General features: G+C 27.2%; 1 protein-coding gene across 1 annotated transcript; it reads left to right on the forward strand.

Moving 5' to 3' along the window:
- Positions 1 to 8,875: 8,875 nt before the first annotated feature.
- Positions 8,876 to 10,390, forward strand: LOC127242478 (aspartic proteinase PCS1-like). The gene has a single exon (XM_051262036.1). The coding sequence runs from the start codon at positions 8,903 to 8,905 to the stop codon at positions 10,211 to 10,213; it is 1,311 nt and encodes a 436-aa protein (XP_051117993.1). The 5' UTR covers positions 8,876 to 8,902; the 3' UTR covers positions 10,214 to 10,390.
- Positions 10,391 to 18,618: the final 8,228 nt, after the last annotated feature.

An 18,618-nucleotide genomic window follows, 5' to 3' on the forward strand; every position in this document is an offset into this window, starting at 1 on the left:
GCTCTATTCGCCTAGCTTTACTAGTTTAACTGATTGTTTGCATAGGGATTTTAGTATCCTGCTGTTTCTTCTTAAAGTATATTCTCATAAATTTCACGTAAAACTATGAACAGTCTAATTATGGTTATAAATTAATTTAATTAATTAATTATCTCCTAGTTATACGCACACATGTATTAAAACGTATGTATATATGAATGTACAAATATGATTGAAGAGGGGGAAAAAGAGGGAAGTGGTCTGAGTTAATTTATTGAGTTAAAATAAGTCATATCACTCTTCAAGCCTGTTCGGCCTGAAATAGAATCGATAATATTTAATTTGTTTGGTGTTTGAGACAATTGGGTGTATGATTTTGGTTGTTTGATGTTGTTCATTCAGCCATGTTTGAATCGATGGCGCATTCTCAACCATTAAATCTTGTCTCTTCATTCTCGCACACCAAGTGTTCTAAAAATTGATTCAACCAAATCATGTGCTGATTTTTCACAATCTGATTATGTGGGTTCGACTTCATGTGTTATATTCCTCTCTCCAGCAATGGTGACCCATGTTGGTGTGCTCAAGGCTAGTAAGGAAGGTACCAACGAAAGAGCTTGTTTCTGGTGCGGCGTGCGTAGCGTAAAAAAGTAGAAGAAAATTTTAGATCTCGACTTTTAGTCAAATTAATAATATGTTGGTACTTTTGTAATTTAACCCATGCACGTGTTTTACCATCTCTGTTAAATATTAACGGAAAGAGTGCTTTTTGCAACGTTTTCGAAACCACATATAGGTAAATTGCAATTTTAGAACCAGAGGGGGTTTTCAGCCAATTTCACAAACCACATTGAGATTTTTTTGCAATTTTGCCAAAAAAATATGAAAGAAATGAATATTTTTATAAAAGTGAGTGGTGTTTTGGTATTTATCTATGTAAATTAATATTTTTGAATTGGACAAAAGAAAATGATAAAATAATAATGTTGAGTGATACGAATTATGTGAAGTTATTTGATGCTACTTAGTTTTAATAAATTACAAACTAAACATACTCAATGGCTTTACTTTTTCAAGTCTACTTTTTGGCTCCAAATGTGATTTATTTTCTTGGTTATAGTTACATTGAGTGATGATGAATTAAGTATATGTTGTATTTATTTATTTTAAATGTTATACCTAAAATTTGTTATTTGTTTGATTTAGATTTGATTTTTAATTTTCATTTAAATATTATTTTGATATGATATGATATTTTATATAAAAATAATAATATATTTTTATAAAAACTATAGGAACCTAATAGTAATTTTCTTTATTTAAAAAAAAACACAACTAGGGTTTTTTTATATATATTTAAGTATGTTTGTTATTTTAATTTTTTAAAAAATGATTATTATAAAAGCACAACGTTTCTGTTTGTTTGTTGAAATGATTTGAATTTTTTTTAGAAATGTATTTTTTTTTTTATTTTCACAAAATAACAAAACAAACTATTTCTTGATACGTCTCCAATAAAACATATAATTTAATATATATATATATATATATATAACATTCAACTACTATTTCATTTAAAAACTACAAAAATCAAAATTTAGAAGACACAAACCAAACACACCATTAATTTATTTATTATTTATTTGTAATTTTATATTCTTTGAAAAATAAAATAAGATTGTAGAGGTTAGTTTTGGTTGATTGTGATGATTAGAAGGATAAGCTTCGAGAAATTAAGTCAAATGCTTAAAATAGGTGAGTTAAATATGTAGGGGCCAATCTTTTTTATAATTATTAAATCAATATTTGTGCTTATATAATTATTAAATTAATATTTGTGCTTTTTAGGGTGTTATTTATTTATTTAAGATTTTTTTATTAGTATGTTGTTTGATATTTTTTAATATAAAATAATCGTTGAATGTAATATTTTACGTTGTAATTATATCGTATATGATGATTTTGTGGAAAATTATAAAACTTTCTATATAATAAAAGATAAAAAAAATAAAAAAGAACAAACAATACAATTTTATTATTAGTGAAAATAATAAGATAATTTGATATTTTTACTTTTTTAATTTTACGTATAAATTAATTGTATTTATAGTGATATATTTATAATTTATATAAACCTTAATAATTTTTTTTATTATAATAAAAAATAAATACTTGAGTAAGATATACGAAATGGTTAAAAAAAATATACTTTAAGTTGAGACGAAAATAATACTATTAATTTTTTTATATAAAAATCACATCTAACAATTATATTACCTAAATAAAACACACACAAAATAATAATATTTCATCCGTCTCATGTATTGTGTCTACGTTTCAGTTTTTGTCGGCTTCACATAATTATGTAGCATTCTCTTTTTGAAAAAAATTAAACACTTTAATCATATTTTTAAATTTATAATTTTAAAATTTTAAATCTTAATTAGATCAAACAATTATAATAATTTTAATTTATAATTATTTTTACTAATAATATTCTTTCTAAATTCTCATGCGGCATGGTATGTGAAACGGAAGAAGTAATAAAACCAACCAAATGAACAAAATAAACTCTAAATGTACACAAATTAATGGCAAGAGTATTTAGTTTATTTATTTAAATCTAGATAAGAGAATATATATATATATATATATAATTATCAATTCCAACATATATAAACTTTTGATCATCCACGATGAAATGTACCAAATTTTGTAGACATAAAAACATGAATACTGCATTTTATTCTTCTTAAAAAACTCACCAATAATTTAATATGAATTAATTATTAACCTATATATGTGACAAGAAGAATACAAACAAATATTTGAGTTTATTTATGTTATTAATTATTTTATGAAAATATTTCAAATAAAAATTATACATTAAAGCAAAATAAATAAATAAAATTATTTTTTACTTGATGATTTTTTTTTTATTAGTTTGGTTTTATTTTTTATTTTTATTTTGTTTAAATAGTTATTTTGAATATAATATTTGTTGAGATAAAAAAAGTAATATTTTTATATTGTAAAAATTGTATATATATAGTAGAGAAATAAAGTCTTAAATTATATTTCCTCCGTCCGGGATGAAACCATATTCGGTTTGAGTTTTTGTAGTAGATTAAAAAATAATAGTATTTTATTAGTGAAAGTGTGTAAGATGATTTTTAATATTTTTACTTTTTTGTATTTTATGTATATGTGTAATACTATGTTTGTAATTTATGTAAAAATTAAGAGTATTTTGATATTAATGTGTGATTACTTCTACTATGCTATAAAATTAATACTTTCAGTTGAGACGGACAGAATAATATTTTTTAGGGTGTGTTTACATGTGAGGTTTTAATTCTGAATAATAAAATTTTGAATTAAAATAATTATTTGATGTAATATTAAATCAAATTTTAATTAAATATAATAAATAAAAAATAAAATTTTGATTCAATGCTTTTGAGAGTTTTTTTTTTTTTTTGAAAAGTAAACCAACATAAAAAATATACTAGTAGTATATATATATATATATTGTTTCAATTTTTCTACTATACAACATCATAATCATCTATAAAAATATATATATTTTTTATATACTATTAAAAAGTCAGTCATAACCAAAACTAACAAAATTAAATTAATTACAATGTTGTTAGAAGAGGACAAGAAACATTAGTCCATTTAAAGTGTCAATTAGTCTATTCTTAAATAGTGATTAAATTAATTAATTATCTTCTTTAATTTGGATGTGTGTGTTCATGTGAAATTGATTTGGCAACCACTTTTAGACACATCAACATATTGATTTTAATCATGTTATAAATTGATCGACATTTATCCCAAAAAATTTCCCTTTAATCATTAAATTTCGACCTACGAAAGTTCACACGTGTTGATAATTAATTTGCGAATATTACAAGTTAAAATATTTTACATGCACAATTAATTAATTTCAAGTTTTTCGATCAAAGTTTAACTATATACTATGCTTAATTATAATCATTAAAAATGTTTGTATCATTTCAATACATGTCGATGTTCGTTATTAAGCGCATGTTGTTGAATATGATCGATAATTCTTGTGATAGTTGAATATAGATTTTTATTGCAATTTCTATATTTATTTGAATTAAATGTGTGTCTGAAAATTTGAATTTTGAATAATCAGAATTGGGATTTGTGAATAATAGAAGTTTTTAATTTAATATATATATATTTTTAAAATATTATTTCAGAAATCTCTCTTATGTTTACTTTTAAGAATAATATTATAATATAAAAATTATATTAAGTTTTAAATAAAAATAGGATTAGTAAGTTTATAAGCATGAAATGAGTGGAAAAATAAAATAGAATACTTTGTTGTTCAATATATTTGATAAATTCATATACTCCCTCTCCACAACTAATGTCATACTTTCCTATTTGGGACGTCCAACAACTATTGTCTTATTTTTTTTAAACATAAATTTTACATTTTTACCCTTAATTCATTTATTACTTTTAATCTCTACCATTAACTTAAGGGCAAATTTGTCCATTCATAACAAAAAGACAATCACCTAAAAAATTGTGCAAATATATTTTAGGACAATAGAAATTGGACAGAGGAAGTATTAGATAGTACGGTAAATATGCATTATGTTAAAAAAATTATTTATTAATGTGTTGAGACTATTAATATACAATTAGTAAATTGTGGTTATTTGATTAAGAAATAATTAATCTTAGTATAAACTTATATTGAAGATTAATAATTAAAATATAGAACATTTTGGTCCCACCAATTTTGAATATTTATGTGTTGTTTTGTGTGTATATTATTTTTATTTTTAATTTTGATATTTTTAATAAAAAAATTTATTCAATATATAAAATAAGGGTTATATTTCTTGGTTTGTTTGTGGGTTTTCAAAATCGAATTTTATTATTTATTACTCTTTTTCTTCTTATAAACATCAAACAAAGAACACATATTTTTATTTTTATATTATATTAAAAAGTGATTTTATATTCAAAATTTTATTTTTTCTATTTATGTTATATCAAACAATTAATTCAATTTAAAGTTTTAATTCAAAATTCTAAATCTCAAATCCACAAACATGCATAGTACATTTTGGAGAAAAATATACTCTAAATAAAGTTTCGATCGAACCTAATAGTTTGTAAATTAAATCAACAAGACAGTCAACTAAGCGTCATATGTATATAACACATAAGATCAAGTAGCAACAAGAGATTCCAACATCGAAAAAAAAATAAAAATAATAAAAAAAAAAGATTCAATGTATACAAAATTAGGTTTAAAAACACAAAAAATAATAAAATATTCAATACCCCTATTAGTATAGTATAATATAAAAATAATGACATTTGTGTAATATATTGTAAGTTGAAAGGGTATTTATTATGTTAGGTAAGTAGTATAATTACTAAATTAGAAAATGACAACCTTGTTTTGAGACGGACGAAAATGAAAAAAAAAAAAAAACATTTTAATAGGACGAAAGGAGTATTAAAACTATGACAATATATATAAGCTCAAATTAATTAATTAATTTTTTTTTAAAACATGCACATGAACTATTATTTAAATAATTTTGGAATATTATTCTAAATTAAATCTACTGTTGGATTCACTCCTATATTTATATTTAAATTTAGTTACTCCTTCCGTCCTATTAGAACGGTGACATTTGTATTTTACACGTATATTTTTTAATATTAGTATTGTATTGGATTGTAGTAAAAAAGACAAAAATATCCCTATTAATATAGTGTAATATAAAAGTAATAATATTTGTGTAATATATTGTAAGTTAAGAGGGTATTTATTATGTTAGGTAGGTAGTACAGTTATAAAATTAAGAAATAATAACCTTATTTTGGAACGGATGAAAATAGAAAATAATAACCTTTCAATGGGACGGAAGGAATATTTTCTTTTACTCCCATTCTATGTAAATTTTCAAGTTTAGTAGTATCATAAAATGCTAATTATATACATATATATATATATATTAAATTGATTGATTGATCCACTCTGGGACAGGATGATACATGTGAATTCAATCCAAAAACATTAAAAATTTTAAAAAGATCATGTGATATTATTATTTATATTGATCAGAAAGGAATATGTATTTTATGTAATTTAGTGACATATTGCATGTACCTACTATTTTTATTTTTATTTTTTAAAAATTATAATTTATAATTTAATATTATGAAATTAACTGATTTATTACTCCCATATATATATATAAACCATTACCAAAAAAAGCAAGATGAACATAATATAAAATAAATGGCCGTTTGAACTTTGAATGTTATATTTTACAAGAGAAATTAATACATTTTAGAAAATAATATAGTAAACTAAACTCTAAAAAATAGAGAGGATACCAATGTTTGTATATATATATATATATATATTTTAGCACAATAAATTTATATCATATTCTTAAAATTTTTATTTTATTTTGATGAATATTTTCTCTCTAATATATTATTTGATATCGCAAAAACAGCTCAAAACTAGTGCAATTGTTTCAAAGAAAAAAAAAAAAAAGAAGCTAAAAAAATTTATTATTGAATTGCTCGAAACAATTGAGGAGTGTATAAAATCAATTACTCGATTCAATCAATGAGTTAATTAAAAAATAAATATTTGAATTTCTTAAATATATCTTTTGAGATATATATATATTTGAGATTCTTGGAAGAAGAGATCGAAGAAATACCAAATTTCTAGAGGTTTTCGATCATCAATGTATCTAAATTTTGTATAATTCCTTTCATTGTTTGAAAATATCTTGAAATGTATAATAATTCGATATAGCAATACTACTTTCAATTATTATTATTATTATTATTTTAAATAAAAATTCTACTTTAATGCTCTTATAATTTCTTAACACGTAGAAAACAAAGAAAGCTAAGAGCCTAAAGAAAAAAAAAAAAATTAATTAAAAAAATAGAAAAGTATTATGCTTTGAAATGTCCCTTTTTTTTTTTCCCCTTGATTGCCAACTACCCTTTTCATTAATATTATTGTTATAATATTTTTTTATTTAAATCATGCAAGGATTTTTAATTTTTTAATTTTTTTACTATAAATAATATAAGGTTAGTCAAAAGATTTTATTATACTAAGTGTATGGTAGAGTAGTTGCTATAAAGTATATAGTAATAGTATTCTATTTTTAGTTTATTTATTTTCCCTTAGTAAGCAAGAAATATTAAAGAGATAAAGAGAGTGTTCTCATTGCCAATTCGATACAAATTTTAATGCTAACTTTAATCTAAATAAGTGCAAAGTGTAGGGTTGGTATTCGGGACAAAATCGTCGATCGAGCATCTTTTCTTTACTTATCTTTTCTAGTAGGTATTATTTTTCTAGGTATACTATCATATTTTAGCTTAATTTTTAGGTATATATACGGGTAGCTCGTAGATGTATTAATTACAATCATTAGAGATCGATTCATAATCAATCGCTAAGTCATACTTAGAAAAAATCGATTCACATGGAATGGTATAGAACTTATATATGGATAATGTACGGTGGTATTACATGTCGTGAAATAAATTATGTGGTCTCGACAATTGTCTAAAAATATAATAGTATAAGGTATAATGTGATATTTGGGGTTTAATTTTTATTCTTTTCTTAATACAAGGAGAAAAAAATATATGAAAATCAAAATGTTGATGGATCTAATATATATCTACTCATAGAAGACTTTTATTGTAAATATAGTATAAATAATTTAGGGTTTGTTAGATATATTAAAAAGTTAAATAGGAAATAGAGGTATGAATATGATGTGTTATAAATAAGTATTTAATGTAATATTTATTTTGATTATATAGAATATATTTTTTATGTAAATTTTTTAAATGAAAATTAGGAGTTTGTTTGGGACCATGAGTTTTTGTTTAATCGTAATTAAATGTTAATGGATCTAAGTTTTGAATGTCGATTTTCTTTTTTTTTTTTTTTAAATAGTTGTTTTTTTTTTTAAAAAAATAAATAGTGCAAACTAAAACAAGTGTGAATACATAAATAAACATATATATATATATATGTAGCATTACTATATGTTTTTATTTTTTTCAAATAAGAATATGTATATATATATTGAGAAAATTAGTTGAACCAAACGTAGCTACATAAAGCATAGTATGAGTATCACGTAACTATTACTATATATAAATTTCATGATGGATTAGGACTAGCTGTCATTTTATGTCCAAGCCACAAGTTTTGTTTCCAATCCAAGCATTCAACAATATCATTGCAATCCCTCTCTAAAAAAAAAAAGAAAAAAAAGTTGTAATTTTTTTGAGATTTGATTTTAATTTTTTTATTATACAAATATCACATATATATTTTTATAAAAAAACCATTTCATCTTACGAAAGTAGAAAAGAAAACATCCAAACTATATATATATATATCAATCGATGTGTTAGGTTTATGTACATGACTATATTTAAAAAATTATTCAATAGAATTTACCTCTGTTTTGTTTAGATAGAGACTTTTGAGTATTTTAAAATAATTTAAAATAATAAAAATTTAATATTTAATTTAATATTTTATATATATATATATATATATAATTGATAGAGACATTAAAAAACACGGTTCCAAAAACCCCAAAAATGTGTGCAAACAAAGCCTAGTATATTTTTATAGTAGGAAAAAAAAAAATTATATACTAAAAGAATTTAAATAATTTCAAGAAAACAATATAAATAAGCACTTTATAATTAATTAATTAATTAAGCCGTAATGAAACCGCGTCCACACTTTTTTTCTTGGCTTCGCATTGTCACTTCCTTACACACACACATATGCTACATATATATATATATATATATCTCTACTAAGTTCGACGAGTGACACTCAAAAATGGCTTCGTCGTCTCCAATGCTCCTCCTCTACACACTACTGCTACTTTCGCTCTCCTCTCTCGCTCTAACCCTCCAACATAACGCCAACTTTTCTCTCTCTTTCTCTCTATTCTCCTTCTCTCTCTCCCAATCAAACCTCTCTTCCATGGCCGCCGCCGTCGCCGCCGGAAAATTCTCCAAGAAGGATTCTCCGCCGTCCGATTACATCTACCAATCGCGGTTCAAATATTCAATGGCTCTGATCGTTTCCCTCCCAATCGGGACCCCGCCCCAGGCCCAGCAGATGGTCCTCGACACCGGCAGCCAGCTGTCCTGGATCCAATGCCGGCGCCGGAAATCCCCGCCGGCGGCGACTTTCGACCCCTCCCGGTCGTCGTCCTTCGCCGTGCTCCCCTGCAACCACCCCGCCTGCAAACCCCGAATTCCCGATTTTACCCTCCCCACAACCTGCGACCAGAACAAACTCTGCCATTACTCCTACTTCTACGCCGACGGAACCCTCGCCGAGGGCAATCTCGTCACAGAAAAATTCGCCTTTTCCGGCGGCCGGAAAGTCACACCTCCTCTAATTCTCGGCTGCGCCGGCCCCGCCGCCGCCGCCGCCGAGGGCATTCTCGGAATGAACCTCGGCCGCCTCTCCTTCGTCTCTCAGGCGAAAATCCCAAAGTTTTCTTACTGCGTCCCGCCGCGGCAGGGCGGCGCCGCCGGCGGGAAATTCTACCTCGGAGAGAATCCGAACTCCCGGACCCTAAAATACACGAGCCTGTTGACCTTCCGGGGGAGTCAACGGAAGCCGAATTTCGACCCGTACGCCTACACCGTCGGTCTGGTGGCGATAAAAGTCAACGGGGCGGCGCTGGACATACCTCCGGCGGTGTTCCGGCCGGACGCCGGCGGGTCGGGGCAGACGATAATCGACTCCGGCACGCAGTACAGTTTTCTGGTGGACGGCGCGTACGAGAAGGTGAGGGCAGCGGTGGCGCGTGTCGCCGGCGGGAGGATGAAGAAAGGCTACGTTTACGGAGGATCGTTGGATATGTGCTTCGACGGGGAGGCGGAGGAGATCGGACGGCTGATACGGGAGATGGTTTTTGTGTTTGAAAACGGGGTGGAGATTGTGGTGGGGGCCGAGGGGGTGACAGCTGGCATGGGAGGTGGGGTCCACTGCGTGGGGATCGGACGGTCAGGATCGCTCGGAGTCAGCAGTAATATTATTGGCAATTTTCATCAGAGGAATCATTGGGTGGAATTCGACGTGGCCAATAAGCGCGTGGGTTTGGGTGTGGCTGATTGTACCAAAGAAATTTGAAATTTATATTTTATTTTGTTATTAGGGTATGTATTTTATTTTATTTTATTTATTGATTAGTTACATTTAATAACAATTGACCTGTGGTTAGGGTAAATTGGTTGCTTTATGGAAGATGTCACAACATAGGGCATGAAATTCTTGCTATGGATTATGGACTCTATAATTTTACCTTTATTCACAATAGGTTCATGACACTTGTGCTTATCAATTTGCAATTTTCTTTTATTTTGTCTTTTCAAAAATAATAAAAATTATGTTTAATATAAAGTATATAAATCAATTAGGTTAGATGATTGATCAGGTGATGTTGATTTGACTTGACTCAATCTGCATATATAATTAAGATAAACAATATATATTTTTATATAATATAATATATAATCGTGTCATATATATATATATATTATAACGTTGGTTGATTCTTGTTTGTAAGATAAATAAATAAATGATGCGTATTATAGTACATATAGTTTAAGTTTTCAGGTGAGACGATCATTTATATCATTTAGCATAGTATTAGAGCATTATGTCTTGAATTGGAGTCTCACGGTCCCTCGTTTGATTCGATTTTGGATTTTAGGGCTAAATTCGAAAAAAATATATAAATAAATAAAATGTAATTGTATCCCTTTTTGTCATTTTCTCTTTTGCCCTTTTTCGGATTCATGCTTGCTGTTAATCACTTTAGTATAGACAGTCTTGAACAATCCACCAGGTTCCATCAATTTCAAATTAATTCATTGATCAATAAATAAAAATCATTTTTCTTTTTTCCATAGAAATAGTATGAAATATATATATATATATAGAGAGAGAGAGAGAGAGCTGCATGTATATATATATATATATATATAGAGTGAGAAAGTTGTACGTATGTATGCAAAGTTGTTGGGATCCTAACAGAGGAAGGAATTATTTGCGTGTGTCTCTGTTCACATCATCGTAATATGTATCTTTGTCGAGTTTTGACTTCAACCACAACTTTTTCATTTTATTTTATTTATTTTTCTTAAATTTCTTTTATTATTTTTTGTTTTTTTGTGTAAATTTGTCACCATTGTTGCTGTAGCCAGCTATAATAAACAATCACAACTTGGGACCTCGATACACGCCCTTGAAGATTATATGTATATATATATATATATATATAAATATTTTTTTTGTAAAACTTTATTTTAGAAATAATGGTAAAATAATAAATACAATTAGTAACAAATTTCAATGAAAAATATATATATTTTATATGGTATAATAAGTATTGCATGTATATTTTAAATTGAAAAAACATTTTTATATAATAATTTAAATAAAAATTAAGTATTAGATGAAATACTTTTTTAGATTATTTTTTTTTTGAATGATCATAAAGAAAATAAAATTATCTAAATTGGGTTATTATTAATTTATTTTATACGATATGATTAGGCCCAATATGTTTTTTAGGCCCACGACATACATAGAAATATACTACTATTACTTATTATTTTTTATAAAACAATAATTATTCAAGTCAAAATCTAAAATAAATTCTCAAATTAAAAAACTTATGTGCGGAGGTGAAGTACAGACAAAACTTAGAGACGTCGAGGGTTTGAATTTATGAGTGTGCTTTTTTTTTTTTGGATTTGAAAATTGAATTTGAATTTTGAATAGTATATATTTTGACTCAGAATAATTATTTTATGTGATATTAATAAGTATTAAAATAATATTTAAATATAAAATTAATTTTTAATATAATATAAAAAATATAAAGAAATTTGATTTGATATTTTTAGAATAAAAAAATCACTAAATAGTAAAAAATGTTGAAAAATAAAACCCGACATTTATTTTAATTTTAGTAGCCAAAGAAGACCTAAATTTGCAATTATGATTGATGCAAGAAAAATTTGTAAAACCATCACAAGCACAAATGGTCCAAATTTGGACACATAAGATGGATTATGTAATAAGAATGGTCATGGAAAGTGACCCAATAACTTTAGGGTGTGTTTGGATATAGCTTGACTTGAATCTTATATTAAAAATAAATGTACATAAATATATTATTATTTAAAATATTAAACATCAAACTTATTATATATATATTTTCTAGATAGCTAGTTTACCAATTTAGTTATTTGAGTACAATTTACATTAAAATAATCTTGTATACATGGTCATTCAATTATTCATAAATTAAAAATAGTTATGCCAAAAATATTATTTTCAAGATTTTTCTATAACTTTAAAGGGATTTACTATTGTAAAATGAATATCTCTTTAATCACATTAAATAATTATTCAAATTTAAAATTTTATTTTTTAAAACTTAAATCTAAAATCCAAATCCCAAATGACAAACACTCTAAAGAATCTGAACTTTGCCAACTAGATAAGCACACACATATATATATATATATATATATTAGTCTAAAGACTTTAATTTGCCAAGAACTTCCTCCATTGAATATTGATTCGACCACTTGTATCTCTGATGACCATAAGATAATATACCACCTCTATCTTTTTTCCTTTCCTTCTTTTTCCTTATATAAATTGTTCTTAAACTTTAAATTATTAATTTTATTTTTCATTATCATATAAAAATAATTCAACTAGAAACACATAAGGTCAAAAGGAATATGCATGGTTTTTATCTAAAAAATTGTACCATAATCAAATCAAACGAGCTTATTTGGATGAGGACCATGAGATAGTATTAATTCGATGCGCATCCTGACTGATTCTTCCGGGTGCGGATAACGTTCAAACATTGGTGACAGATTATTCAAAGTGCTTACCGATATAGTTGGATATAGTTGTGTGATTGCTGTTTTGGTGTTTTTGATTTGCAAAAACAATTATATTAAAATCATTGATAATAGTAGATGAATCATGAGTTGGTACTATCAGACGTAAGTCACGGTTAGACTGAATTGGGTGAACAAATCGTGTGTTCCATCTTCTTTTTTATTTTCGAATTGGGTGAACAAATTGTTTCTTCTATCTTCTTTTTATTTGTTAATATGCTTTAAATCTAGTTTGCTACTTCGCTGAGTTTTTACGCGGGGTAAGGGGGGCGAAGTCCTCCTTCTCTGGGTACAGGGTGCGGAGTGGCCCCCGACCCGACGGTATGCAGTATTGGGCTGAGCCCGTCTGATATATTTTCTTAGTTTATTTGAATAGACTTAGAGATTTCTGTCATCTGTAACTTAGCCATCCTCGATAAATTTGTTCTCCGTTTCTGTCTGTGGACGTAGCTAAAACGTTGTTGATGAACTACATACGTCTATGTCTTCTTTAATTTTGTTTTTGTTTATTATTCGATCATTAATCTTAATCCGTTACAACTTTATTTTTTAGTGGATTGTGTGATTTATTTACTAGTTGTTTGATCGACGGACAAACCACCGACTCAAGTTGTGCTGATCAGTCCAGTGAGTTTGGTACCAACATTTTCAATGGAATTAAAGGGTAGAAAAGGAGAAGTAGACATGTACTCAATTTGTTGTGTTATCATATGTAGGAAGTCGTAGTCATTTGGGCCACAAGAACCATGTAGTTAGGGTAAGAGATATTAATGAAGTTTAATTTTTTAATTGTTGGCTTTTGTCAATTTCGAAAGCAAAAATGTCCAAAAATATAAAATGATAAAGTCCATAGAATTCCTATATGGTCATGAAACGTGTACCATATCCATTTTCATTTATTGCGTTAAATTTATATATCTTGTAATTTCATGAATTTGTTATTTATATAAATGTAAATTCTTATTTCAGGATAATCTTTTATTTTGGTTTTGTATTTGATATTTTTATTATTTTTTTTAAATTTTATCTGTTATTTAATACTATGAGATTTTTTGGGGAAAAAAATATTTTTCATGAATAATAAATATTCGATCAAAAAAAGAAAAAAAGAAACTTAAACTAAAGCAATCCTTATTTTATTTATGATCTTTTATTTTATTTTCAACTCAGGTGAGGTTCATATCAAATAATATAGATTAGAGTCTCTCAACATTGCCTAAATTTAATAATCCTACAAAAAATTGGATTTTTTAGTTTCATTCTTTTCTTTTTTTTTTTTTGTTAAAAGATTTTTTCACTATAATATAACTATTTCCCAGAAAAAATATTTTTAAAGAAAATTTCCATTTTTTTTTAGTTCAAGTTGATGTGTTTTCAACCATTTTTTTCCCCAATTCACATCGAAATTTTTTATTTGCTAGTGAATTTGCTATAGTCTTATTATTTGATCTTCAATAAACGTATAAATGTTAAGATTTTATTAATTTGAAGTTTTATTTCAATTTTTATTATATAAAAGTATACTATTTCATATTAGAGAATATTATTACCAAAGGACTTTTTAAAGCCAAAGTTTAAAATTAATTCACAAAATCAAACCCCAAGGAAACTAATAGACCTTGAGCGTCTTTCATTCAATTTATTTTTTATTTATTTCCACAAACAAAGCTTGAGTGTAGAATGATAAATACAAAATGATTTATCAACGTTCTATGTCACACTAATTCTTATCAATTACACTAATAAAAATAAGAAAATCAATTACATATAGCATTATATAAAAATTAAATTTAACCCCAACTTATTCAATAGTGTACAAAATACCAAGAAGATTCATGTTGTAGTAAATTGATACAACTAATTTCATGATTAAAACAAGTTTATACTACGGTTAAATCTACCAACTTATCTAGTTTGACGAGTCCCGAGAGATCGAAGGTTGTCGCCGGCAACCAAAACCTTCCATTTTCACCAAGAGTCGATTCTTTTCTTGTTTAGGACGATTAGGGTTTTCACTTTTCACTACATCATCTATAGACGAACGACATGCCATACCGTGTTTTAACCAAAACCACCTTGGCAAATTCTTCTTCAGGACAATCTTGGTTTTCCTTCCTCCTATTCGCTCTTTGGATTCACATCCATTGATCTTACCATGGTTAGACTCTATGTAATAATCGAGATACCTTGAAATCCATTCTATCTCATAACTATCAAGAAGAGTATTGTTAGCGCAATAACTACCATTGAGAATCAAATTAGACTTCACCGTATCATAAGGCGCATCAAATGCTTCCGGCGTTCTTCTCAAGACTTCAAACTTTTGCTTCGATGGATTAGGGCTCTCGAACCCATTGATTGACCTTCGATTGGATTTTTCTTGACCCGATCCTTCAAGGGGCAAAAGGAAGCGTACGGTTGTCGTCGCTTTGTCCATGAATAATTGGAAGTTTTGAGAATGGCTTAGAGAGTTAGTTCAAGGGAAGAAGATAGAAGATCCAAAGTATATATGCAAAGTAATGATGTTTTATAGTTGTTAAATACGACACATTGCTTTAGATGATTGTGTAGATTTCATTTTCAATGGGTTGAGACTTTGAATAACAATTTTGATATGATATATTATAAGATAAAATAATATATATATATATATATTTATAGAGAATCACAATTATTGCATAATAAAAAAATTGAAATCAAAATATAAAAATAACATACATTTGAATAAGAAGTTGATGTTAACATATATATTTTGTTGTGTTGTCATTTACAATCATGGCCAATGGGCCATAGAACACTTGTAGTTAGGTAAGGGGTATTAAATAATTTTTGGAGATTGGTTGGTTGTGTTTTGTCCACTTCTTGGGTTTTAATATATGTGGTTTGAAGATTCTACGATTTGGGGATGAGAATTTCGACCATACATACATACAAAAAAATTTATAATTTAGAAATTTGTGTTATAGTTTTGACTAAATCTTTTTTTTTTTTTTTTTTTTTTCAATAAGATGAAAATTCACAGTCGCTACTTGCCGAGTGCACTTTAGGTAAATTCCGGCCGAACCAAATACTCTGCAAACTAGGTCCGACAAGACAAGTCATACTAGGCAAATCATGTGTGGCAGGTGGTCGTAAAGGCGTCAGAAGTTTGAATTATAACCTCACGGTCACGAGTTTACCCCGAAACTTTTTGAATAATATATATGAAGATGTGACAAATAGATGAGGACCTTCAATGCCTTTTGCTAGTGATTATTCAGAGAGTTGACAATCATAAAGTTAATATTGGTATAATATTTTGTCTTGTAGAATAATTTTGTGATAGAATTTGTCTCAATTTTTCTTCAGAGATAAATTGATAAATTTTTAATATGGTAATATATAATTATATGCACATTCTTGGAATGACCCCGAAACATTGGCTTGTGGGGCAAGTTCATTATTTCGAATGTCCTCTCACATGTTAAGGTGATGTTGATATGTAACTATTTTCAAAATATCGATAAAATTAATTCGAGAAAAATAATAATACGTCAAAGTTGCGCGTATTTGGTTTTAATTAAGAGTTTAATAACATTTACGTCATATGTGAAATTTCGGAATATACATGTGTCATAATTTTATTTGTTGAAACAGAGGGAGTAGGAGAATTTGAGAATAGAGGATTTGGTGTCATACATTCATGCCAAATTTATACTATAAGTTAATATCTTTTCAAATTTAATTTTGAACATCTTGCCCCCAATATTTATATAGCTAAATCAACCAAGCTAAGATCAAATTTTATTAAACAAACATTGGACTGGGAGATTATTATTTGTTTGTTTTAGATTTTAAAATATGTAATTATATTTTTTGGTTTTAATTTAAGTTTAATATATAAATTAAAAATTATATTTTAATTTGAGTATAGTATATAAATGAATTATTTTTATGGTATATTATCTTATATTATGTTAGTCATTTATTATTAATATTATGGGTAATTTAGTAATTTAACTTTTAAAATTGTTTTTTCTTTTTTATTTTTGTTTTTCAGAAGTACCTAACATGCTCTAAAAAAGTATTTTTAGAACCAAATAACTATTTTCGCTTTTGATGAAAAACCTACAAACAATAATAAATGTTTTTTTAGAAACAAAAATTAAAAGTAATTTTCTAAAAAATACATTCAAACTTAATCTTAATCAACTTTTATATATATATATATTAATATAATCATGTCGGTCAAAAATTAAAATATGGCCAACAACAACAGATGTGCCCATCACAAATTGATTATTGTCCACCCAATTATTGGGATTAAAGAATGTCATCCCATTATTTGTTTATTTCAACATCATTCAATATGATAAAAAGGTAAATTATTTTTTTTAAGTCCGTATACCCTTTATCATTTTAGAACTTTAAGTGAATTCTGTTTGAAAATAGTCACGTAAGTAAAAGTTTCTTGCTAAAATGGTCCTCCAGTGCCGGACTTGCCACGCTGGCAGCCGTTGCTAACATGGCTGACATGTCATCGCCACATAAATGCCACGTCAGAGGACAATTTTAGTGAAAATTTTTTGCTTGTAGGACTATTTTGAGACAAAGTTCATATAAATCTCCTAAAAATGATAAAGGAGGTTATATACGAAACTAAAAAAATATTTTACCAAGACATTTTGTAAAATAAAAAATAATTAAAAAAATCCACGTGTTGCTGACGTGACATCTACGTGGCGATGACATGTCAGCCGTGTCAGCGGCAACCCAGCACGGCACCGGACGACCATTTTAGCGAAAATTTTTTACTTACGGGACTATTTTCAGACATTTTTAAACATGGTCCACTTAAAGTCCTAAAATGATAACATAAGTCAGATATGGGACAAAAAATTACTTGATTTAATATTTATTATAACATATTTTTACAGTTTCAGAATTGATTTCAAAACCATTTCCGAAGCGAATTAACAAATTTCTGACAATGGTAGTGAAGTGTGTGCAGTGGTGTACAATGGTGCAGGATATCCTTTGTGTCAATTTTTTATTTTTTTTTATGACTGAAAATCCGCAGCCGCTACCCGAAAGTGCGCATTGGGTAAATCTCCGCCGAACCTAATACCCTGCAAATCAGGCCGACGGGATTGTCTCATTTTATTTTGGTTTGTCTAGAAATAACAAAAGAGACAAATGGAGCAGTTAACAATTTGTTTGATATGTATAAAAATACCATTTATCAATTTGGTGCAAAAGATTTTTATTATTCTGAAATCGAAATCATCTCTAAAGACAAAAGACCAAATGCGTGTGGAGAGTTGGTAAATGAGACAAGTTTGTTTAAGAATCATAGTAGTAGAAAATTGTTCAAATACTTTCAAATTTTCGAGTTTTATTCTTCATGAAATTCGATATGAAGAAGAAGAAATTAAAGAGTTAATCTAAAATGATTCCCAACTAGATAAGAGCATCTCCAACCGATGCCAAATCCTGCGCCAATTTGGCGTTGCACATGGCGTTGCACTGAAGCAACGCCATTTCTTATTTTTTTTTTTTATAAATTTTAAAAAAAATTATTTTAAATTATAAAAATAAAAAATTGTTTAAATAATAGAAAATTGAATA

Source organism: Andrographis paniculata, unplaced genomic scaffold (genome assembly GCF_009805555.1).
Source record: "Andrographis paniculata isolate CXL003 unplaced genomic scaffold, ASM980555v1 Contig86END, whole genome shotgun sequence".
Lineage (NCBI taxonomy): Eukaryota > Viridiplantae > Streptophyta > Magnoliopsida > Lamiales > Acanthaceae > Andrographis > Andrographis paniculata.